The following is a 26,402-nucleotide window of genomic DNA, read 5'->3' on the forward strand; positions in this document are numbered from 1 at the left end:
TTGGCCCTCACCTCGTACACCAAGTGAACTAGCCTGTGAGTTTCTGGGCAGTGTCCTTCCTCCACCCTCCCATCTCTCCATAGGAGCTCTAGTATGCTACCATATCTAGGGATCCAAATCTAGGTCCTCATGCTTGCACAGCAAGCATTTCATACAATGAGCTATTCCCAACCTAAAACCACAGTCTGTCTTAACTGATAACATTGTGTTCAGTTCTACCAATATCCAATTCAGCTCTACTCAAATAGTGTCCTCTGTCTAGCACATGGGTTAGATGGAATAATTTTTTTAAGTATTTTTTTTACCAAAATTAGAAGGTTCCTGACATCATTGAAATTCACAAGATAGCTTCTATTCTCCCTTTGCACTGCATTTTTGCATGGTATTTAAAATGATCCCACTACCTCAACTCTTAAATAAAACATTGTCAGTGCTCACATGGGAGGCCAGGCGCTCTCCCGTGTTTTGAATGGGGGATGTGTTGGGAAACCTTACAGAGTCCTTGAGAACAACGGCAGGGAGAAGACACTTTAGGATGTACTCAGAGAGCAGGCCTGACAGAAAGAATGATGACTGACCAAAGAGCGGAGCCTCTCAGTACAGGGCGAGAGTCAGCCGCTGGCATGAGTGATAGTCAGAGCTGAGAAAGCAGCCAGGAGTTGAGAGCAGGACAGTTCTGAGAGTCGCTGAACAAAGAACAAGAAGAGATTCCAGAACATGGTAGGTAGGGTGGGAAGCTCCTGTAAATGGCTCAGAACTAAAACTGGGATAAGCACCTGTCCTAGTTACTTTTTGTCGCCGTGATAAAACAGCATCCTTTAAAACTAGCTTGGGGAGGAGAGGGGTTTATTTAGCTTAGACATCTGGATCAATATCCGTCACTGAGAGAAGTCAAGGCAGGAACCTGGGGGCAAGAACCGAAGCAGAGACCATGGAGGATAGCTGCTAGCTGCCTTGCTCAGCCTGCTTCCTTACACATCCAGGATCACCTGCCCACGGGCCGTACCACTCACAATGGACTGTGCTCTCTCACATCAGTCTTAATCAAGAATCCGCCCCACAAGCAGGAGCCATCAAGAAAAGTTGCTTGCTGGCCTGCTCTCTGTGACTTGCTCAATATGGTTTCTAATTTCAACCCAGAACCATGTCCCTAGAGGTGGCACTGCCCACCCACAGTGGTCTGGGGTCTGCCACATCCATCATTAATCAAGAAAGTGCCCCCACAGACTTGACCCAAACACTGGTCTGATGGAGGCATTTCCTCTGTTGAGGTTCCCTCTTCCCGGGTGACCCTAGGCTGTGTCAAGTTGACAAAGAACTAACCAGTACAGCAGCTTATAAAGGAGCCTGAGCTGGAAGTCACATTCATCCAGCGCCTTTTGCTTGCATAGAGGAAGGTGTGGGTATTTAAAGTTGATCATGATTAACACTAAACACACACACAGAGGTAAATGTGTAATGTACAGTAGCCGAACCACTCCACTGGCTCCTATTAACAAGGAGACAAAAAAAAAAGGAGGGGAAGTTCTGTTGGGGAAAAAAAGATACTATTAAGAATTACATAAAGTATTGTATTTTTTTAAAGGCTCGGGATAGAGCTCAGGGGCAGAGTAAAGTGTACAGAGCCCTGATATGGTTTGATAGCCATATTTAAAAGGGAAAAGGAGAATGAAGAGGGTCAGTTAGGCAAGAAACTGGCAGAAGCTGTGCCAGCATTTCTCACAGTGTGCTGTGTGGTCCAAAGAGATCTGACAGTCCTGGGGCATAACTGGGCACAGTGTACGTCCTCTGCCTTCTACTTGGGAGATCTGGAAGGTACTGTAAGAAAACAGCTTGGTTGTTTCTGCTTAATCCATGTTTAGTTAACATGCAAAAGTCTGTTACAATTATAGTTTGAAAATGGCTCACCCAGGAAAAAAGACCAAACAAAAGAGTTACTTCAGCTAAAAATGTAATCGCATTATATATTAGTTACTTTCCTATTGCTTTGATAAAACACCACGACCAAGGCAGCCTACAGAAGGAAGGGCTTGTTTGGGGCTTACAGTTCCAGAGGGACAAGAGTCTACCACAGCACTGTGGGGAGCAGCAGGCAGGCACAGGAATTGGAGCAGCAGCCGAGAACTGAGTGCTTTCATCTCTGACCCCAAACAGTAAGGAGCAAAAGCAAATTCAAAATGAGAGTCTTTAAACTCTCAAACTCGGTGACATACTTCCCACACCTCCTAAATCTCCACAGAAGGTGTCCCTAATTAAGGACCAAATATTCAAATGCCATGGCCTATGTGGGGTATCTGCTATTCCTTAGGGACACACTTACTCCAACAAGGCCGCACCTCCTAATAGTGCCACTCCCTGGGGCAAGCATATATAAACCAGAATAGACACGAATATGCTAGACTAAACCCTAAATGGATCAGAAATCTAAATTTTAAAAATGAAGCCAGACAAATAACTGGAAGAAAACATGGGTGGACTTCTATAAAATGTAGTTGTAGGGGAAAGTTTTCTAACTATGACTCTAACTATTCTAAAAAAAAAAATGGTACATTTGACTACATGAAAATAAAAGGCATTTACATGGGCAGTGGCAGGCTAAGCAAAGACAAACGGCCAAACAAAAAGAAAGAAACTGATAACGATATGAAAAATGCATGAATACATGTAGATACATACATAAAAATACACACATGCACGTGCATGCATGTATATGGTGCATATATATGTTTCTTTAATGGTCCTAAATATGAAAATGCAATCAAATCTGCTTATCCTAAGAATTGAGACAAATCAAAACTACCTTATGAGAGAGGTTCTCATGGACCAGGCTTGGGACAACTTAAAAACTAAACATGGCATTCTAGTTTTTGCTCTGTGGAAACTGTCATCTTGCACATTGTGAGCGAGAGGGCAGACGGGTGTTGAGGGGATTGTCGGTACCTAATTGCCCCTTGTGCAGGGAGCTTGTTAGGTCCTCACAGTGCCGGGTGTGCCTTGTGTTCCTAGGCTCTCCTGTGGGAACTTACCACGGGGCCCATCCACGTCTGTGGAGGAGAAAGGCCAGATTTTCCCCCACAGTGCTCATTCCAGCTACAAGTACTAAAACCTGCCCAAATGTAGGACAGGGCTGGAGTGCGTGACGCAGCAGGTGCGCGTGACGCAGCAGGTGCGCGTGACGCAGCAGGTGCGCGTGACGCAGCAGGTGCGCGTGACGCAGCAGGTGCGCGTGACGCAGCAGGTGCGCGTGACGCAGCAGGTGCGCGTGACGCAGCAGGTGCGCGTGACGCAGCAGGTGCGCGTGACGCAGCAGGTGCGCGTGACGCAGCAGGTGCGCGTGACGCAGCAGGTGCGCGTGACGCAGCAGGTGCGCGTGACGCAGCAGGTGCGCGTGACGCAGCAGGTGCACATTGTTAGGTTTTCGAATCTCGGCCCTTGCCGGGACAGAAGACACACAAACACCATGGTTCTACATGGAGAGGTTAAATGAGAGAAGAGTAGAAGAAGAGAAGGCAGCCGGCCATGGGCATGTGGAGGTGGGGGATGGGCTAAAGAACAAAGATAAGAGGGGTAAGAGAGGGTAACAGGAGGAGGAGGGGGCAAGCAGCCCCTTTTATAGTGTCAGGCACACCTAGCTGTTGCCTGGCAACTGTGGGGCGGAGCATACCTGGCAGCCAGGTAGCTGTAGGGGTGGAGCTTAGACAGAATACCAACATCTCCCCCCCCCCCCTTTTGGTTTAATTAAAAAGAAAAATTAGAGGCTATGGTGAAGCAGGAATAGGGTCGTTGTGATGTCTGACTACTTCCTGCTTGCTTTGGGGTGAGAAAGAAGGGAAAAAGAAGGAACCCAGGAGCATAAAAAACTAGCTATTCCTAGAAATGATAAAATCTCCTCCTTCATAGAAGGAACAGTTAAAGACCGAATTAGGTTATTTCTAAGGTAATAGTCTTGTGGGTTGGGGTAATTGTTAGTCTCAAATAGGTGACCTGAAGAGTGGTCAGTTGAACTTTAGAAGGTGTTACCCTGTATCCTCGACTGGAAAGGAAATTTAGAAGGACCACCGGTGTCGGTTCAGCTAGTGTCCAGGAAAGGACTACAAAGGAGAAGATCATCTACACAAAATATCAGTTTAGATGGAAGGGGAGGTAAGAATGACAGGTCAGAAGCTAGGGCCTGGCCAAACAGGTGTGTGCTGTCCTGGAATCCCTGAGGTAGCACAGTCCAGGTGAGTTGGGTAGAGAAGTAGGTGTCAGCATCTGTCCAGGTAAAGGCAAATATGTCCTGTGACCGGGTATCTAGAGGGTGGAGAAAAATGCATCCTTGAGATCCAGGACTGAGAGACAGGAAGTCCCTGAGGGAATCATGGACAGAAGTGTGTAGGGGTTAGCCATGACGGGATGGATAGGAACCACTGCAGAATTGATGCACCTGAGGTCCTGAACCGGGCAGTAGGTTCCACTAGGTTCTTAACTGCTAGTATAGGAGTGTTAAAAGGGGAAGAGGTAGGACGAAGGAAATGATAGACTTATGTCCCTTAAGGCTCTGGAGAGGGAGAGGGTATTGAGCTTGGGTGATGTATCTGGTAGAGTCCAGTAATTGGACGACAACAGGAGAATGATGTTTAGCAACAGAGGGGTTCTGTACGTCCCAGACTCGGGGGTCTACCTGAGAAGCTGCTAAAGGAAACAATGCATCTGTGTTACTAGGTTGACTGGCTAGAAGAAGGAGCAGAGGGGCTGCTGGAGAGCTTGGGTTTAGGCGATGGGGGGAGCAAAGGAAATGGAGGCTCCCAACTTAGCTAGAAGATCCCTTCCCAATAAGGGGACAGGGCATGTTGGCTCTACCAAAAAGGAATGGGCGAGAGGTACACCCCTAAAAATGTAGCTAAGTGGTGGAGTCTGGTGAGGAAGGTAAGTTTGTCCCCGTACCACAACAATAGGGAAACAGGAGATAGATGTGGGGCCCCAAAACTCTGTTAGGACTGAGTAAGTGGCCCCAGTGTACAAAAGGGAAGAGATAGACTGCCCGCTTACCATGATAGAGGCTCCCTGCTGGTGATGACTAGGGAGCTTGGGCCCCTTCATTGGTCCATAGCCAAGCCTAGGAAATCAGTTGGAGGGTTGCCTGGACGTGATGTCCCCCTGTCCTGTGCAACATGAGGGCCATCGACAGCCCAATGCACAGGGTGCAGCATTCTATAGCTGTAACAAAGCCTGGGGATAAATGTATAAATGCTATCAATGCATGCAAGGCTTTCCGGGATATACTAATGCTATAAGCTAAAACAGGAAGAGCGTCTTCAGATGATTCTGTTCCTTTCTCCTGCTCGCCTGCTTTTCAATACTCTTACTAAGAAATAAGGTCGCTGGGCTGGTAATTTGTCGATGACCTCATGATTTTCTATAGTACAGGAGATTTTTGGTCAGCTGTAATTAAAAGGGCTAAATAAAAGGTACTTATTAGAAAATGTCCCATTAACGTAAATGTCTGTGACAAATCCTTTCTGATGTCCTTAATGTGTCATTATGAAATTCAATTACACAGCATGTTCACCTTGCCTATTTCAGCAACCATAATCGAGGGATAACTGTAAGCAGTGATTGAAAGTCTCTTAAAATATTACAAGTAGGAACCGAGTGATTTTTATGTTAAAATACTTGTACAGTGGGAGAAAGAGTGGCTTTCAGAGGGGAAACTTCAGCTATGTATGGGTGAATGCTGAGCTGTGGAATGCCCTGGTGAGCATGCAGCCATCGCTTACTGGTTTGACCAGTTTGACCACCTCCCACTGTAGATCAGGCCATAACATCGGCTTTCTGCACCAGAATGTCACAAGTGAGATTTACTAAATGACAACTCTAAGGGTTACCCAGATCCATGCCAAGTGGGGTTCGCCTAATTCTGTAAGCAGAACTCTGAACTGTTACAATCTTTCTCCTTTGTACAGGTCAATCTCAGAGCATTAAGTGATTTGGCCAAGCTCTTACTATCGGGAGCACGGGGCTGGCGCTGGCCTAGGAGCTGGCAATCTTTGCTTCTGGCTAGAACAGCTTCTTACTGTAGATTAAAGAAAGTACTAAGTTCAGAAATGTGTGTGTATGTTTTCAGGATAACCAACCGATATGAAGAAAAATGGTTATCATTTAGCCTATGGCTTTAATCAAGCAACTCGTTGGTTAAATGTTCAACTCCTTATTAACCTCTTCACAAAACTGAGTTATTATGTTCGTCCTCAACATTTTTCTTGCTGAAACATGAAGGAAGATAAAGTGTTCCTTTGTAAACCCCAGAGAAGTAAAAACCAAGGGGGAGCATCAAGTTGATGTATGGGGCTGCAACCGTATGGCTCACTTACTCTCTTCTCTCTTCAGAGACTGGTTGAACATGTTGAGCCCACCAATTGTCCCTCCCAGTCAGCAGCCGCTGGAGCAGTCTCTGGACTCCTCTGCAAGTTTGAGTGTGCAAGGTAGGAACGCAAGAAATGCTATGCATAAAAGATAAAGGTAAGTTGTGACAGAAAGAGTCAGTCACTCAGAGACACCGCTGCCTTCATACTGGCCATACAAGCTGAGGTCACCTCTGCCTCTCCCTTTGTAAAGCCCTTTTGTAAAGCCCTTTGCTAAACAAGTTACAGAGATGAACTGTCCCTGTCCTTCCGAAGGCTCAACCCAGGTTGGCATACCATTGACATCTACATCAACCCCCATCTAATTTCCAGCTGTCCCACTTCCCACTGTGTGACCACTTGTGAGTTTTAATTGCCACCTCTACAGTGCCTGCCCAGCCGTACGTGCTGCCTCTGTGTAGAGAGATTCACAAGGCACAATATTTGAAGCACTTAGAACAATGACTGCCAAGTACTAGCAGTTGGTATCATAGTAAATAAAGCAGCCCCAACTTCTTGGAATACTGGGATACAGCCGTGCCCTGCATGTTGTGTTATTCAGGACTGGACCACCCACATATGACACCAGTCTGAATAGATTATAATAGAACTGGAAAGTTCCTTCTTCCTGATTTCCTGTCATCACAGCGATCATAAGATCATAGCGGGCTACATTTCCTATGTATTCACGGGTTTCTAGGGTAAGCAACCTGCCAGACCACCGCTGGTTAAAAGTATAACACGTAATCACACAGTGCATGATGCTTGCTGATAAATTGTTTTAGAACGTTCTCCTACCTACTAAAGGATGTGTACTGTAGAAACAGCATGCCATGCTACAACAGCAGCTTCTTACGTCTCTGTTTACCGCTTCCTGACCCCATCAGGAGATACATCAAGTGATGGAGCAGTGTCCTTTTGGCTTGTACAAATTAGCACCCTCTATGTCATTCAGACACAGAATAAACAATCAGTACATTTCTCTGTACCACAGTGAGGTCCCATTGTGAAATGACTTTGCCTGTATGCATTTTCCTTAAGGCAGAGGTGCAACCCTTTCACTAAAGCAAGGCCAGGATATGCATATGAACAGGGGGAGCACTGGTGTGAAACGGAATGAAAATCCCCTTGGTGTTTGTCTTTGACGGTAAAGTCATGAAGATGAGACAGTGGGTTTTAGTTAGAAGCCAGAAACCTAGATGTCAGGAATGTCGGAAGGGGAACACTAGAGACTCTTTGGACTAGAGATGAAAGTCAGTTGTCAAAGTGACTGCTTAGCGTGCATAATGCCTAGTGTGAGGACGCACCAGTAATCATAGACCTCTTGAAGCACAGACAAACAGATCAGGAGTTCGAATTCCTGATCATCTGGTTTCAGGCTAGCCGGTTCTACCTGAGACTCTATCTCAAAGAAACAAACAAACAAAAATGACTCTGTTGACAAGAGTGGTTGGGTTGGCAGGAGTGGAGGAGACTAAAGTTCATTCAAGTACATAACTGGAGGGACAAATGGCCTCCAGTAGGACTCCAAGCCACTTTCCTGGCTTGAATCTTGAAGATGGAAGAACAGTACATCTAAAGTTTTGTGGTTGTTGCTGTTTTGAGCGGAACTAATATAAATCGCTCCAGCAAAAGTGCCAGGTCCCCACTCGCTACCGCCCCGCTGCCCCAGGGAGACAGTGAAGCATCCATTTTCCTTCAGGTGTGGAGAATTGAGCGTGAGAGCTCATACATCTGACTTGTACTTTGCGGCTGCCCAAGGGATGGAGATGTCTCTGTGATTTACTGTCTGAACGAGATTCCGCCCCTCAATTTGGGAATCTTTAGAGAGGTGTACATTTATAATTACTTACGACAGGAAAAAAACAGAATCTTGGCTGTCAGGAGGAGGCCTTGTTGTGAGGGAACAAATAATATGTTATAGTAAGTGTCCTAAATAAAGCACAAGAACCGGGCACACAGTCCTTGAGAGCACACTCACACACACACACACACACACACACACACGCACGCACGCACGCACGCACGCACACAAGTGCACACGGACATACAATAAGTGGCTTAGGGTGTCCTCGAGTTACCACTCAGTACTGGTTGTTGATGGTAAACAAAACCCCCGCTAAGGACAACTTTCACAAGTTCAGGGAGTTGTAGCAACATGTTGGCCAGGATTACCAGTTCAAGAGCAAGTCCTCCTGGCTGTCATCCGCCCACCTCCACCCCCGTTCATCAGCTGCCCACTTCCCTTCTTCCTAGCAGCTTGTACTTCATGCCTTCAGGAACTAATGTTTCCCTGTTTGTTCACCATCTCCCTCTGTGATAAGTGTGTGTGTTGGGGGGGGGGTGAAGTTAATTAATACCATCAAAACTACTGTTTCCCGTTTGCTTAATCTCACCGTGATAATGGCGAGGAGATTTTAGGCAGCCTAGCACAATCTGTACCTGACTGGTATGCTGAGATAGGTTTCTGTCCAATCGTGTAAAATGTTTGTCAAAGAAAAATAATGTTCTGACTTCTGGTTGGTATCATCATCAGAAGAAGGCGGGGCTGCAGTCATCTAGAACGCATCCTGAGAGTACTGCCATTTGCTGAGATGTTGTATTTAGCCCTCACACCACCACCGTAAGGCAAATATCATATATATATATATATATATATATATATATATATATATATATATAATCACAGTTGAGGAGATCCAGGGTAAGGCTGGGACCACTGGGCCATGGACCTGTACATCTGGGGTCTCTACATATAACCTGCCACTTTATAGCTGGCCTAGACCAGAGTCTTATGGAGACAGTACTCCGTTCACCATGTTCTCTCTCTCTCTCTCTCTCTCTCTCTCTCTCTCTCTCTCTCTCTCGTACTGATTTCTTTATTCATTTCTTCTTTTTAATCCCAAGTGGCCTCAGTATATGAGACTGCCAGTTTGCTAACTCAAGGACCCAGGTCCCTGAGCAGTTTCTGGAATGTTTTACGTTTTCCAAATTCTCAATAGAGCAGTTCACAAAAGTTTAAGCCTTGGTTTCCTTCCGCATCCCCGGGGTTTATACATGTGGAAGACTTCAGACATTGAATATTAAGCAGTGGTCTCTACACTTTCTTTGTAAGCCATGAAAACTCACTTCAAAAGGAGTCTCACATAGAACCCCAGTATATAAAAGAGGTCAGGTGGCCGGGGATGAGTGTCTCAAAGTCCTACCCTGGGACTCAAAATCAGTCACAAACTGGTTCAATTCAACCTGTTGATTGCCTTAATGGGTAAGTGACTTACACAGAGGTCAAATTTCCAGTCAGAGCCCGTGCTAAGATGGGGCTACCAAGACCTCAGCATCTTTCTGCTGAACCACTATCTAGTTTATAAGTGTGTTTTAGTTTGGTTTGGTTTGGTTATTGTTTTGTTTTGTTTTAAGTTGAAACCACCGAGTTTTCTCTTTTGAGATGATCCATCTTGATACTTCTAAGACAAAAATATGAGTGATCTATCTTTTTGTGTTCTGGGTCTTCATGTGTAATTGGATTCTCACGGTAGCCTCTACACTTTCGAGTCTAAAGTATGGGTTCTGTTACCACCCCATCTTCATCATCACCACGTAGTTCTCTGGGGCTGTGCAGTAATGTTCCAGACCACCTGACTTCCTTCCTGCAAGGAGAAGCCAGTGCTCCTGGAGCAGCTGGAGGTAGGAATACACAGGGGACAGTGCGGTGACCTGACTAATGCAATTCTAGAAATCCTGCCGGGCCATACACAGGAAATGCATGGGCTACATCTGACCCTGGAACCCAAGGGTCCTGTCCCTGCCTTATGCAGTAGGCGCCTGTGTCCCTGCCAATTTGTGCTCAGCCAGAAGATCTTCAGTGTAAGCACCACCCTAGGTGAGCCACGCGCCTGGCCAAAACAGCATTGTGTTTACAGAGTGCTGCTCTGACCCCTGCCACCAGCTGAAGGAGAACTGGCGGGCTCTTCACGGTCTCCTCGGCTGTAATACGCTTGTGGAATACCAATTACCACCAGCACAAGTGCCCTTAACACTTACTCAAAACGCGTTTTCTCCGAACCTGTGTGAAATGTAAAATGGGAAGTGAAGATTTCAGAACTTACTCAAAAAAAAAAAAACAAAAAAAACAAAAAACTACCGCGCTGACCTTTTGAAAATGAACGGTACTTTGCCGGAAGAATGGTTGTCAATTTGTTTTTGACATTTGTTCCTTTACAGATATGACCCCTAAATTATTCATGCCTGCCAGTTCCAACACAGAATAATAACTACCTCTCTCTTCAGCCTGTAGACCTCCCCGCAATTCACAAAAATCTGGAGTAAGAAAGACCTTCCAAGGGAGAACTGGCATTGTCAGTCTCATAAAAAATAAACCCTGCCCCCGCACGTCCTGTATGGCAGTGTCACCCGGGCCATCCAGTTGCCAGTCTGCCGCAGGATACGAAACAGGCAGCTAATGTTCTTTGTATGCATCATCTAAAGTACTGTGAAAGGATTCACAGACTTTGCACCGCTCCTTACAGACAGACAGACGGACGTGGTGTTATCTGGCTGCCTGTTCCCCATCAACAGAAGTGTTCTTCCATTGTCGTTCCGTTTACAGCTACATAATGACCTCACACTTAATAAGGGTCTAAGAGTTCTGCTCCACTGTGAGGTACCTGGTGCCTACTGCACCGTCTGGGACATAAGTAAACACCCTAGAAAGTTCTGATGTATAGATGAGTGTCTGTTCAGTGGGAGTCAGACACAGGGCAACTTGAGCTAACCTTCGGATTCTCTTAGGATTTGTTCACAGCGCAAAGCAGATCAGATGTGGTATCCGGTGGCACCCATGCAATCACAGCAGGCAGCTTGGGCTGTCTAACGAACCCCCTGTCTTTTCTCTTAACTTTCATTGACTTCATTTTAAATCCAGGATCGCAGACATGTGTTCTGTCTTGGGCAGCAGTCATATGGTTTCTTTATAAGTTCTTCGAGAAATGCGTACAGTGAGTTTTGATCATGTTCATCAGCCCTCCCATGACTCTTGCCACATCCACCTCCCCACTTCCCTTCCCAACCAACTTTATGCCTTTTTTTTTCCCCCATCGAGGCCAAATTGTGCTGCCTGAATATAATTAGACGTGTGGTGTGGCCTTCCACTGGAATGTGACTGACTTGTGGGGACAATACTCTGAGAAAACTGATTCTTCCAAGACTTAGGGAGAACAAAGGAATCACAGAGGCGACCTCCCCTAGAAGAGATATAAAATTGGAGACGTAAAACAATAGAAGAAACTTGATGAGGTTTGCCCTCCATGACATGGGATTCTTCTGCATGTCGCCACAACATTGTCCATGACAGTGAGGTTAGGAGACTAAGTAGCCTGTCTCTTCACCTAAGCATGAAGGAGTACAGAGCCACGGGCCTGACCATCTGCAGCTTGACCTGCACTCTGGTACTGCCACAGAACCCCCGCCGAGGTTAGAAAGACCCACACTGTGACAAGCTCTCTCTGATGGCTTTTAGTCTACTTAACTCCCTTCCTCTGAAGCTTTCTGGATTGAATAGTTCTCATGGTTTTGGATAGTGGGGCAGAGGTCAACCTTGGGGATTATACCCCAGGAGTCATCCATCTTTTTTCTGGAGATAATGTTTTTCATCTTGTCACGTAGGTGAGCCTAGCCAGCAGGTCCCAGGGCTCTGCCTGTCTCCCTGTCCCATTGGATGGGTTCTAGGGATGAACTCAGGTCCTCCTGCTCACCGTGCAAGCATTATGCTATCCCGCCAATTTTCAGTAACCCTCTTAGTATTCTATTTAGACCCCATCTCAACTCCCAGCTTATAAAATGAATCATGGTTTTTCTATGACCTTCTAGAACACAGTGTCCCTCCTACTTCCACAAGGTACCAATGACCATTTGTTCCCAACTTAAACTTGTGGCAGAGAGATGTTCTCTCTTAAATCACTTTCAGGGGCCAGGGCTGTCTCTTCTATAGATCGCACGTGCTCACTACTATAAAGAGGTGCCTTTCCTTCAGGAATAGAAGTCAGCTCTCTAATTGAAACAAGCATATTGCTGAGTCCAAAGCTCCCTAGGCCCTCTTCTAGAACCATCCCTACTTATGGAGTACCACATGCTGTCCAGAGTTATGCCTACTAGCATGGAGGTCCAGATTTCCTTGCTTGATAGCTCAGCTATGACACCCGGCCAGAGTCATGATCCTGCAAAAAGGAGCCTCCCTCACATGTGACCAATCACATTTGGAACTATAATAGAGATAACCTGGAAGGAATAAAGTTGCTAATAACCTCTAATTAAACATCTAAGTCCTATGGCGTGACCCTTAAATGGCATCTTCCAGATGACACACACTCAGTTATCTACACAGAGGATGCTCGGTCTGTGCTGGCACCTGATCTGTAATCACGCACAGGACTTGCCTTCCAGACGCAAAACAGCTTTCTAGTGGAGGAGCCTTTCCATCACTTCGACTCCACCCTTGGTCTTCTCTTTTCCTCCACATTGAAGGCACTGTTTCCCAGCAGACCTCCCAGACGCTACTGTGCATGAATTCCTCCTGCTCTGAGGGATGTTGGTAAAAGCCCCTCCAGATCGCTGGCGCTCCTCAGCATCTTATGTTGAGTATCATCCTCCCTGACCCTCAGGCATGCTGTTCCACACAGCGCCCCTCTCTGGGAATCAATAAACAATAGTGTATTAGTGTGCACACACAAATGCAGTCAGTCAGTCCTTAGGATCCATAGGAGGGAAAATGCGTTGATTTTTTTTTTTTAATTCTAGAGGCAGCATCAGAAAAATTGAAAATCAACTAGAGTGTCTTGACTCTGAGACTTTAAATCTGATAAGGCCGTGCCCTTTATTTATTTTCAAGCCCTAAGCCTCTGCTTGCACATACAGGTTTTCTATTATCCACAGTTAAAATGCATTAAATATAGATAATTAACATTTCTATTAATTGGCTCTCAAAGGTGCACTCGGAGGTTATTTACTTGAGCTGACGTTACAGAGGTGGCATAGGCAATACTGATGTGCTCGGTCTGTTCTACAGAGCTTTCTCCTCTTATTGCTGCTAACCAATTTCAAAGGAGATGAGGCTGAAAGTTTGTAAATAGATTATTATCTGAAAGGTAATTTTATTTCAGTAGAAATGGCTTTGTTATAGGGAGAAGAATAAAAATGCAATTTGGACCCCTGTCCAGATGCTCTGAGCCTGGCAGCAGAAAACGGTTCTATTTGTTAAGTTGTCCTTTTGCAGTTTCCATAGCCAGTCTTTAAACAGAGCAATTTAGCATTTTAAGGGAAAAAATTTAAAAACTCTGCAGTATCCAAGAATATAATTGAAAATTACCCCATACCCAGGCAGGGTAATTACCTTTCCAAACATTTCCCAACACTTGACATCATAGTGGCAATTGCTTAATGATATTATAATTTCATTAAGCAGAGATTCCTATGGCAAAATGATTAAGTTGGAGGCCTCGGAAATTAAATTACAATGAAAACAAAACCTTTTATATAAGTTTAAAGTACTTATTTCAGCGTAAAATTGTGCACAAGCTCACCCAATTTTTGTACAAATACCATCGTTGAAAGTTTTAAAATTCATACTTTGGTACTAAAACTCACAAAGCTATATTAGGCCCATGGTTCTAATGCATGAAGCCCCCAGTCTGTGGTTGTGTGTATCTAGACGAATGCACTCATAGCATTTACTGCTTCTGTTTTTCTGCATTGTACAGGAGGAGCTCTGCTACTGACTCAGCCCCACCTCGCTTCCTGTGCAGTTGGGTGTTAAAGACCCAGGGCCCATCTCGGGCTATGCTCATCCTGAAAGATCCCCAGCTGGTTGTAAAATGCATCGAGTTTGCCCCATTTAACAGCACTAGCTTGCATTGCTATTGGTTTTTTTTGTTGTTGTTGTTTTGTTTTGTTTTGTTTTTTTAAGTGCAGGCACAGAATACACTGAACAAGCACTGCACAGGCACTCAAAGGCTGGTCTAACCGATGCATTAGTAAAGACCAGAAAGTAAATGGTAGATCCACAACCACTCATGAGTCACTGTTAACCTTGTGAATTATGACTTTCACATTGTCATAGAAAATTTGGGTTTCCTCTTTGAAGTGGAAATGATTTTTGGTCTAAGGACTTTTAATCAAAGATAAATTTGTCTTAGTGTCCTATATAAAGTAGTTAGGAATGTTTGATTTCATTCTCTCCCTCTCCCCATCCCTCTCCCTCTCCCCTCCCCCTCTCATAAAAATCAAGCAAACACAGAAATACAGTTTGGTGGGCCAAGTAAGCTCTAAGGGACATGCTCCTCTCTTGTCCAGCACAGATAGCCCATGTCCCCTGTAATGATGAGTGTCTTTGTTGGGTTCTGTTGCTGCGATTAAGAACCATGACCAAAAGCAACGCAAGGAGCAAAGAGTCCGTTTCCGCTTACACCAAGTCAATCTCTGAGGGAAGTCAGAACGGTAACCTGGAAGCAGGAGCTGATGCAGAGGCCACGGAAGTATGTGCTTGATCAGCCTGCTTTGTTACAGCTCACAGGACAACCAGGCCAGGGGTTGCCCTGCCCACAGAGAGCTCGGCCCTCCCACATCAGCCATCAATCAAGAAAATCATAGCAGGCTGCCCACAGGCCAGTCTGGTGGGGTACTTTCTCAGTTGTCAGTTAAGGTTCCCTCTTCCCAAATGACTCTGGCTTATGTCAAGTTGGACTAAAACCAGCCAGCACGACGTTTACAGAGTTTGTTGAGAGCTCGTTGTATGCTGAGTATGAGCTTGCTCCATCCCTAGAAATCTGACAGGTACTGGTAATATCCCAACACAGACAAAATAGAGGCTCAGCGGTGAACTTTCCCAGTGTCCCACAGACGTGGGATGCAGAGCCATCTGCATATCAGATCATTTAAGTGTCTTACCTCCTACCTCTACAAAGCCTCTGGTTCATGCTTAGCTGTATTGATACACATAAATAACTAAAAATATATAGCTAATGATTAATAGTTTATCTCACCGCTATCCTAAATAGAGCTAACAGCCATTAACTGAGCAGCTGCTGTGCCCTGTGATATGCATATTACCACATCCAACCTAGACTTCCACAGAGCCCCAAGCACAGGCATCGTGACTACCAGTTTATAAATGATGAAATCAAGGTCAAGAGGATCAAACGAGTCTGCAGCTCGCCACCCTTCAGGCAGCCATCCCCCTCCCCAGGGATGCAGAATTTGAAAACTATAGGTATTTTTAGCTCTTCCGGAGAAGCACTGCCCAGTTAACCCCTTGTTAACCTTTAGTGGCTGCTTCCTTTGGTATGCTTAAGTCACACCCTTTGGGAAGCAACAGTCATTCTCTCCACAAGGGGAAAAAATGGAACAGAACAATGGCCTCAGAGGACATTCTTAGGGGAACAAAAGAAATAAAGAAAAGGCGATATTTCTTCTCCAATATCCTGTTCACTAAAAATTGTGCCAAGTGGCCATGTTGGCTACCACTGTTAATCCAATGTGGTTAGTAACAGAGTCCTCTAACACTTCAAGGATGTAAACGCTGATATGCTAAGCTCACAGGAGCGTGTCATAGGGTCGTGGGATCTGGTTTTTGTAGTAAGTACATTCATCTACAAAATCCTACACAAGTATTGCCCTAGCCTTTGCCCTCCCTAGAAGACATTTCTATTTACTGGTCAGTTCTAATGCTAAGAAAATTCCTCCTTGTTCTGAGCCAAAATAGGCTTCCCCAAAGCCCTCTGGAAGCCCACCAAGTCGCCTAGACTACTCATGCTATGGCAAGCCTCCGGCCTCTGCCCCAATCACTGAGCGCACTCTTTTCTTGGGCCTATTGAACTCTTACTCCTGACCCCTTAATACACCCTGTCACATTCACCGGTAGGTTTTGAAACATGAGAAGTCAAATTTGTTCTGCTTCCAAATTTGATATTTGAAAATGTAGGACACCTTTACATTTTTCTAGTCTATCTCATGTTTAAATCCCCAATTAAATGTGTGATCCCACACTCTTCACAAAAACATCAAGTATGGTGTCAAAAGCTAAATTTGGGCATATTAAAATTTTAAAGAGTCTATTTGAGCATCCATGAACTCGTGCATTGGTCACCATCGATCTGCAACCAAGTAGGCTCAAGTGAGAGCAAGAAAACAAGGAAACTTTAATGTGTGCCCTTGAATGCTAGCCCAAGAAGATGCACGTGACAGACTGAGGAGGAAGCCAGTTTGAAAACGGCTAGACAGTTTCTCAGCAGCAGGGCACACGTCCTCTCTGTTTTTACATTGAGCTCAGTGTCTGGTGTGCTTAATAAGTAGGAACCAGGGGCACGGGAGTAAACTCACATTACCTGCCTGTCAATTCATTTTTACAAGGGTATATGAGAAGGGATACTGAAATTAAGCCTTATCACCTGGCTTTGTCCCAAGCTCTGCCTGTGAGTCACCACCAGGCAACCTCAGATGACCTATTTCCTTTGTAGGCCTCAGCTTCCTCGTTTGCAAAATGAACACCCTAATACCTGCCTGTTCTACATGCTCATGATTGTCTAAGGCGCTACTGCGGAGAAACTGCCTCCTTCCAGACCATTAAGGGCTCCTCCAGTGAAATAGCAGCAAACAGGGCAGAGGCATCCATTCATCTTAGCCCTGCTTTTTATCTGTGGGTGCAGAACTCAACTAACAAGAGCCAAACAAAAACACATTGACTACACACTCCCTAAGAACAAACCTGTTTCCTATAATCCTTCTGTGCTTGGCACCCACCTCATTGTCTGGCTCCAGGAAGGGCTGTGTTTCGGGTGATAACAAGAGGGATAGGCTGTAGAGTGGCTTCAAAGCCTCCCTCATCATGTGAACATATGCCCGTGGTCCTAACTCCAGTTTTCCGGTGTCCTGAGAGTGATTGTGACAGCTTGCTCTGATCTTCCTGGTAAAATGCCAGCCTCCCTCCACCACCTGACTGTACTATGAGCATTTAAGATCATGGGCTTTTTGTGTTTTGTTTAGTTTAGTTTTGTTTTGTTTTGTTTAGTTTTGTTTTGTAAGCCAAGGGTATTGCTATGGCCAGGCTGGTCTAGAACTCATGGCCCTGAACCCCCTGATTACTGAGGTAACAGTCCATCCCAGTAAGATCATAGGCTTTTATTTATGCCTTCAAAAGACAGTTGGCTCAGGGGTTAGAAGCACTGACTGCTCTTCCAGAAGTCCTGGGTTCAAGTCCCGGCAGCCACATGGTGGCTCACAACCATCTGTGATGGGATCCGATGCCCTCTTCTGGTGTGTCTGAAGACAGCTACAGTACAGCGAGTGTACTCACATACATAAAATAAATAAATCTTTAAAAGAAGAAAGGAACAGTTTTGGGGACTGGAAAAATGTCTCAGTAATGTTCCTGCCATGCAAGCATGAGGACTTGGGTTCAGATTGCAACATTCACAGAAAAGTCAAGAATGGGAGTTCAGACCTCTATTCCCAGCACTGGGAAGGTACGATGGGTAGGTCTCTGAGGCTCAATGGACAGTCAGTCTAGCCAATTCAGTGAGCTTCCAGTTCAGGGAAGGATACTGCCTTGGAGCATGACATCAGCCTTTGACCTTTGACCTCTCTTCAGTGCATACACATTCAAACATGTACACACCCATGAACCATGCAGTTTTCCACAGAACCTGTGTCACTGCAGATCTGTCTCAGGCTCACAGCCCAAGTCCTTTAAAGTCTCAAGCTGACAGCCCACACTTATCCTTGGTCCTTAGAGAGATGAGCTAATAAAGAGAAAAATGCCCCAAACACCTCTTTTTCTCTGTGACTACCCTCATCCTTCTTGCTCCAAAGGGAAAACTCAGACTTTCTGAAGGAATCAGGATGCAAACACCAAAGTCTTTGGTTGTGGTAAAAAAGTAGCACCATCAGTTCCCACAGATATTGCTCCCCACTTCTCTCCAGGACTCTCTCTGACCCAGGCAGTCACTCTCTGGCTAGTTCTGGCTCCCTCGGGCCATAGGAACTAACACAATTTATCTCAGCATCTCCATCTGCCCCCCAAGTATTCTGTGACCCAGGAAGTCCTCCAGACGTTCCAGCGTGGCATCTTGATCTCCAGTGTTAGTTCTGGTATTCGTGGGGCCAAAAGGAACTAACCATAATTTATCTCTAATCAGTATCTCTCTAATTAGTGGCTCTCTGCTAGCCTCGAACTCTCTGGCTGCAGCTACCCAGTAAAATCAGGGCTCTAGAAGTCCAGCATAGACTGACCTATCATGGCTCCCTGCCACAGACTCTGCCCACGTTCCCAACAACCCAGTGAAATCATGACTCGATAAACTGTAATTTATCAATCAGATTTATATGTTAAATTCTCAATTCACAATACATCCACACAGTAACTCACAGCCAATTGATAAGGATATAAACCGCCCACCTAGATAAATTTGCCTACAGAAATCCATCCCCGCTACCTTGGTAATTCAAGAGCACCGGGATCTGGGTCACCCTTCTCCGCCTCCATCTTGATTCTCCCTCCCCTTCCCCTTCTCTCCCGCCTTATGCAAGCTTTGTCCAATCATGGCCTTGACCTAACTTGTGCCAGCCCTCATCTGCATATAAACATCAACCTAGAGATGTTGACATGGCAGGGCATGCAAAAGAGCTTAGAAAGTATACTGGTGAAACAGTTTTAATTGCATTCTACGTGTTGGAAACGCAGCTAATGATTTAGGCAGTGGATGGTCTCTCCACTCAAACCATCACCTATAACCCCGTAGAGCTTAGACCTCCCTACCACAAGGAAAACTGTAGCTCACCTAACGTATTTTCTGTTTTATGGATCTTAGCTTTGCAAATGGCATCTTTTAAATGCATAGCTGTTTGGTGGCCTTTTAGGAACAGAAGAAGTAAAGTCTCTGTTTTGACCTGGACTCACACTGCTCTGTACTGGGCACAGCTCTGGCACGTGTGGTAACTGCATTTTGGATGTCATCCCTTCTATCTGACGCTAATGCACATGACTCTGCCCTGTCACCTTTTCCCCTTCAGACTCTTCTCTATACCATTTGGTTTTGCTTGTTGCTTTTAACTCTATTTTATTTTGTATGTAAGAGTGGTTTGCTACATGCACGCCTATGCATCATGTGTACAGTGCCCACAGAGGCCAGAAGAGACCATTGGACACCGAAGGACCAGAGTTACTACAAGAAGTTTGAGCTGCCATGCAGGTGCTGGGAATCAAACCTGGGTCCTCTGTAAAAGCAGCCAACGTTCTCAATCACTGAGTCATCTCTCCAGCCCCCTATGTGCTTTTTTAGACTTTATCATGGAGCTGGCCCTTTGAGTCCCTGGCATTAGGAATTTTTTTTGTTTTTGTTTTTGTTTTTTTTTTACCATGGTGGTCCTTTCCAGTGTAGAGAAAAGCTCTTGAGAGAGGTGGTGTCCTGCACCCTGACTCCCTTCTCAGAGTGTACTTGAGGAGTTCTGGGCTAGGCCGATGGCTAATGTCTTGGTGATTCCCCTTGCCCACAGGTGAAGAGGACCCGAGTGCAGAAGAAGAGGAGGAAGTGTTGACTCTGTTGTATGACCCGTGCCTCAACTGCTACTTTGACCCTCAGACTGGCAAGTACTACGAGTTGGTCTAGCTCCTTCCCCTGGAGATGGAATGTGAGGTCCACAATGGACACCGTGAGCTGGGTATTGGGCACGGGGACCCACGGAGTCAAAAGGAATGGGGCTTTGTAAATAGCGTTCAATGTTAGGAGCATCTGCATTCTCTTTATAGCTGTGTGTGTGGCTTTGAAACTTGTGAGGGAATTAATACAAACACCAGATTTTAGGCTTTGAATTTGTTCAGTTGTTCATTCCAACCGTCTAAGTCTCATTTCGTATACGTTGTGTAAGCAAATTAAGAATTATTCATTCAAATTTTTCCAGTGTTAATCAATAATAAATGACGGCTTGATACACTACGGGAAGTGTATTCTTGTTGAAAAGATGTCTGAAACCTTTTTTATGGCTTATTTGTATTAAAGATAAAGTAGAGAGGCCAAAAGACTGCTTCCCTTTGTTCGCCCTGCTGTCCTTACCAACTATTCCTAGGTGAGTCACCATCCCTTTAACTCTTAGGAAGCATGAGCTGCTCAGACTTAATGACCACGTTTGTGGGGGTGGCCCCACTATGCGCTTTCAATTCTAGCTCCTCAGGAGTTGGCCGGTATCACAGCATTGTTCATCGTTAAGCTGCTTAACACTGGCATCTACTTCTACTCCTCCCAACCTTTACCACTGATAATCTCACTTCATGGATCCAGATTTTACAAGGAACTGCCATCTAAACACCCTTCCACACCTCCATGCCTCCGTGACCTATGCCTAGAGAGAGCCGGGTGGCTTCCTTTGGTCTTTAAGGTACATCAGAGCAGTTCTGCTCTCACTGCAGAGCAGGAAGAACACTTATCCTCCATTCAGGTAGACAGCCTTGAATCACGTGCCAAGTACTTTCAGGCTGAGCTGGGACAGTTCTTATTAACGGGCATGTTTTGTTACTTCATAAAGGTGTTTGATGAGGACAGCACTGTTAGAAATGGGAAAGTTACTGGTGTGTGGGTGGATTTAGCAGCAGTTCTTTGATTTCATTTAATATCGCTTGATAAAGTAACTTTTTCCACAAGCGTATTCGGGCTCTTGTCCAAAGGATCATACATTATTTAAAGCCATGTTTGTGCTTGATAAGCCTTTAATCCTTTTTCTCAAATTATACTTTGTTATGAATTTCTCTCAAATATCTTCATGTTTACAAAATGAAAATGAATAAAATGAGGCTTCACAGAGCATGCAAAATTGCCAAGGACCAGCCTTGGCTTAGAGGGGGGTCCTGAGGAAGGGCGTCTGGAAGCTGCCAGAGAACAACTGGAAGTCAAATCACGGGTCCAGACTGACAGTCCATGTACTGCTTGAGAAAGCTTTCCAGATAGCTCACTCGCTCGCTCACTCTCTCAAGACAGCTCTTTTCCAAAAACTCTGTGAGAAATGGATAGTTCATTTCGCACACACTAAAAGCCCAGTCTTTTATTTACATATCAATTCAGTCATTACCCAAGATCCCTTTCGATTATCCCATGAGTCAACACCCATGACCCTAACCCCCTGATCCTTAGAAAAGACAGCAGCAAGCACATTTTTAACACTGCAAATGAATCCAGAGGTCTGCCTGCCTTTGTAAGCACAGACAATAAACTAGGTGGGTGGGATCTCACTGTGAGATCACCACTCCTACCACACCTGGGCCTAACCTAGTTCTGTCCCAGGCTGACCTTGTTTATTCGGAAATTCCTTGACTGGACTTTACGTCCCTGTATCAATATTCTGTTGCCCGTTGGAGCCTCTTAGGAACCAATGCCTGAGTTCTGCATCCACAGAGTCTGACGTGGTTAGTTCCAAGCACAGCCCGAACGTTAGGGATTTTTGAAACAGTGATTTAGCTTTGTATTCTGGGTTGAGAGTCGCATGTATGCCTGCGGGAACCATTCCACCGCCTCTGTTTGCTTTCAAGGCCTTAGTTTCTAATATGTGCCGATTATATCTAGAACTCATGGCTGCAGAGTGGATGATAAAAAAAAATAGATTGTCTCAATATAGATCTACATCCTAAGATAATTAGGTAACAGTGTGGTGACTGACTTAGTTTCTTGTTTCCTTTAGTCAGAATGCAGCTTACAATGACTTATACTCATCGGCCTCTAAATTATTATTGAATTATAGATCCCAATTAATAGGAATTATGAAAGAGCAGCTGTCAGCAATGCATTGAGTCACATCCATGATTGAGTGTCCCTGGAAATGATGAACACGCTGCTTCCTCCGTCCTAGCACCAGCCTCCCTCTCACCCTCTCTAATTTTTTTCTATTGATGGAAATGACTAACAGGCATATGCAGACTTTGAGGAAAAACACTTTGCCACATAGCATCTCTCTGGGTTTCATAGACTAACTTCACTCAAATCAGTTGTTTCCAACACACTCTTGGATTGTGTTGCTTTCGAATGTAAACCATTTTAAGAAACAAGAAGAGTGTCATCACAGAGTACAGAGTACCAAAACAATTAATTAAAAGAATCCATTTCAAAACTGCTCTTTGACTTTAGTTAAAGATCCAGCTGTTGGAGGTTTCTGGGCTGTGGTATTTTAAACTATACAATGACAGAAAACACAGAGGCAAGCTTGCCTTCACTCCCTCTGCAGACAGTGCCTCTGTCTTCTGAAATTGCTGGAATCTCTTGGGAAACCCTGCTATTAAGGTCTCGGTCTACCACGTCCAGACAGCTCCCCAGAGCTCAGTGCAAAACGAAGGGCTCCCTTTCCCAGCAGGCCTTCCATATCTCTGCCTGACCTTATCTAGGGAGTCCGATTCCCACACCTACTGCCTGAGAAATATCACACAGCCCTTAGTGGAAATTACAGGCTCAACTTCCTGGAATGCCTTTCCATGCAAATGAGGTATTCCCAGTACCTAAGCTTCAGCCAATGAATATTTACCCTAAGAAGAGCCCCTTCACACTCTCCATGGTTTACAAAGCTCTCAACCCAAATAAAAAGCACAGGTCATTTCAGTGAGTATCGTCAAAGAGAGCTGTTTCACTGAACGCTGTCTGAAAGAGCTGTGACACTGAAATCAGAGAAGCCCACCCCCACGTCCCCATTCCAGGCACTCACAGCTGGACTCTGCTGACCCATCTGCTCCAGACTCCTCTTTGTCCTTTCCCACCTGAGTGCAGTAGTACCAGAAACCCAAGGGGAGGAAGCAGAGCTTGGAACCATGAAACTTCACCATCAGCTCTGCCCCTATGTTTGTGTAGCAGCACCTCAATTTCATACGTCATTCCTCTTACAGTCCACGTAAGGCGGACATAGAATTCTTGTAAGAAAATTCTGTTTTCTCTTTCTCCTAGTAGCAGGTTAGGATTCGGTCACCCAATTGGGCATAGCAAGAATGATCGAAGACCACGGTCTTTAAGCTTCTGACCTTACAAATCAGGTTGAAAAGCTAGTTTCCTGGAAGCCCTCAGCTGCAGAGGGCAGAGAGAGGGCGTGGTCCTCACTTCTAGGTAGGTTCCCCTACCACTTAGAGGACTTCAGATGAGGATTCCAGTGGCCTCCATGCCGTGGGATGGACCCCACAGGAACCTTGCCAGGAGCTTGGGACCTCCATTCTCATGATCTCCTACTCTGAGTATCTCTCCCTCAGTTGTCAGAGGAGAAACTCACCAGGCTCACAGCCTTTATAGTCAAGGATCAGCATCACCCAGTCGCCCTCCAAGAAACAACTTCCATTTCAGATCAGTAATTGCAGTGGAGTGGAGAAGCGTATGCTCAAGGCAGGGAGGGACTAGAAACACGGGGCTGCCATTTGTCTTCACAGGGGGTGCAGGTAGAAATTGGGGGGGGGTGGCTGATGAATTCAAGTGGAACCTAAATTTTCCTGGGAATAATTTTTAAAATACATTCATTCACCCTAGATCGGAAAGGTACTCACAAATCAAAGGAAGGGTTTCCCCCAAAATCTAATTTAATGAACCAACAAATCAACTGAGGTTACTTAGAGGTGCATGGCTGACTCAGAGACTGCCCACCACCAGGAAGTTCCCTGTGCAACTTACTGACACATAAATTCCTGAAGAGTCTCGCCCATAGCAGGAGCAACTCACAAAACATTGTGCCAACTGGAGATTCCTCTGGGCAACTTGCAGGGAGCTACGGCACTGAAGAACACCCTGCCTGTGGTCAACTTTCCACATTTTGTGCAGTTGAAGAGGGTGCAGTACCTCATGAAGGCTTTGAGCCCAGCATGTTTCCTCCGTGCTTCTACACGGGGATTTTTTTTTATTTTTTATTAGATATATTTCTTTACTTACATTTCAAATGTTATTCCCCTTCCCAGCTTCCTGTCCATAAGCCCCCATTCCCTCACCTCCCCCTCCCCCATACAGGTATTCCCCCTATACATCCCCCTTATTGCCCCCCATCTCCCCCTGCACTGGGGGTCCAACCTTGGCAGGATCAAGGGCTTCCACTTCCGCTGCTGTCCCAACAAGTCTATTCTCTGCTACATATGCAGTTGGAGCCCTGGGTCAACGGGGATTTTAATGGACTTGCTTTCATGAAGGTCTTATAGGAGCGATAACAGTTTCTCCTGGTGTAGACAGGAATCCACGTCCAGCGAGAACCCACTTGGACTTCCATATTCTTGTGGCCCAGAATAAGAAACTGGACAGATAGGCACTGATAGTAAGAAAAGGAGAAATAATTAAGTAGGGACAGCCTTCCCCCGGAGTATAGAAGTGGGTCAGAGCTGGAGGAAAGGTCAAAAGCTCAATGGCACTTGTTCCCAAGGGTTGAGACCTTTATAGGTCACTCGTCTAAATGACTACTTTGCTCAAGCTCCGTCTGCTTCACTCAGCTGCCTGTGGGTGAAGTTTTCCACCTCTGCCCATGACTTTTCTTTATACGCTAATCTCAACCTCACTCTCCAACTTACCCTCCTGCCACAGTTGACTCAAATCAGCTGTGCTTGTGTCCAACACAGAAGAAACAGCTACCCAGGCTGGGCATGGTTAGAATATCTGTTTCTTTGGGGGGATTGTAGTACCTGGATATCTTACAAATTCCCGACCAGGCTGTCAGCCAGAACAGTCTCGGAATCACTGTTCATCCAGAACCGGAAATAGGGAATTCCCCAGCTGAGAACCTTCCTCACCCAAGCTGAAGGAACTTTCTCCCATTATCACTTTGCACACACATAACAGTAGGTAACACAGTTAACTTCTAACCAAGGATAAATAAGAGATGGCCCATTTATCATGGATATTGCACCCCTACATCTTAATGAATACTTTGGTTCTGGTTTGTGTGATTTTAATATAATTTAGAGTCACATTAAGTCAAAATAATTTGACTTATAAGAATTAAATTGCCAATAAACATGGGCCAGCGATAACACTAATCTTTACTGCTGACATATTCTTCTGTAGTTAATCACCTGTAATTCCGTGAAGCGTTACAGAAGTGAAGTGTGGGAAATGGTATTGATTGGGTTTCATCAGCCTAGCTCGTCACTGTCAGTGTTTTGCTGAGCTTGGCAAGATTTAAGCATATAAGCTTTCTCCTAATAGTAATAAGTATTGTCAATATCTTAACCTGGAGATCAGAAATTCTCTCCAAGTTGCCATAGAGGACACTTCTGAAGGCATTGGGTAACTGCTCTGTTCAGGACTTTAATTATTGAAAATCATCTAGGAGAATCTAGCTTAAATCTAGAAGGGAAAAATACTTTTGTTAACTTCTGATAATATGCCATTCTGAAATATTATCCCTACTAATAGAGTTTCCATGATCTATCAGTAAGTCAAGAAATGGGATTAAAACTGCCCTCAGCTTTGCTTGGTATCTTCTTGAGACAGGATTATCTTAATTAAAAATAATCAGGCAAATCTCACCATTTTTCTCTTTGTACTGTATCTGCCAACTTTGTCACTGCAGTGAGATACACAATACAAGCTACTTAGTGGGGAAAAGGGATTGATTTGACACACATTTTTGAATACTCAGCGGTCCCATGATACAGTTTGCACTCTGGTGTGCGATACCCTGTTGGCGCCATCCCTTCAGAATGCAGAGCACAATATCGAGAACAAACAATCACACCTCGCAACAGGAGCGGAAAGCATGTGCTAGCCAAACTCACCACTATCTCAAGAAAATGTCTCAAGGGGCCTAAGGCGCTTCCACAAGGCTCCACCTCTTCGAGCTCGCCTAGCGCTTCCCAGTAGGACCACTCCCAGAGACACCATGCCTCTAAACACATTAAGCCCCTGGGGGACACCCAACCCACATCTAAGCCGTATCTAACCTATTAACTGCAAAACCGAATCATACATTGAAAGCTATGCATTAAATTCTTTCGCAAGCTTTTCAACTGACCCCACTAGGAAAGAAAGCATCCTTTTGCCCTTA

The 26,402-nt window shown here is 45.2% G+C and overlaps 1 protein-coding gene and 1 long non-coding RNA gene across 14 annotated transcripts in view; one reads left to right on the forward strand and one right to left on the reverse strand.

The window, feature by feature from the left end:
* Cfap20dc (CFAP20 domain containing) overlaps positions 1–20,445 on the forward strand; it is a 236,499-nt gene extending 216,054 nt beyond the window's left edge. For 6 of the 13 annotated variants that reach the window (NR_197236.1, NM_001431636.1, NM_001431639.1 and 3 more), the window contains 2 exon segments: positions 6,370–6,464; positions 19,923–20,445. Coding sequence is in view for 9 of the 13 variants with exons in the window: in NM_001431636.1 (NP_001418565.1) it covers positions 6,370–6,464; positions 19,923–20,035 (208 nt within the window). In the remaining 4 variants the exon portion in view is untranslated. 13 annotated transcript variants of the gene reach the window in all.
* LOC148000848 (uncharacterized) overlaps positions 1–23,246 on the reverse strand; it is a 32,122-nt gene extending 8,876 nt beyond the window's left edge. The window contains exon 1 of the long non-coding RNA XR_015638682.1: positions 23,106–23,246. This is a non-coding gene — a long non-coding RNA (uncharacterized LOC148000848). The remainder of the gene's footprint in view (positions 1–23,105) is intronic.
* Positions 23,247–26,402: the final 3,156 nt, after the last annotated feature.

This window comes from Rattus norvegicus, chromosome 15 (assembly GCF_021556685.1).
Source record: "Rattus norvegicus strain SHRSP/BbbUtx chromosome 15, alternate assembly SHRSP_T2T, whole genome shotgun sequence".
NCBI classification, from domain to species: Eukaryota; Metazoa; Chordata; class Mammalia; order Rodentia; family Muridae; genus Rattus; species Rattus norvegicus.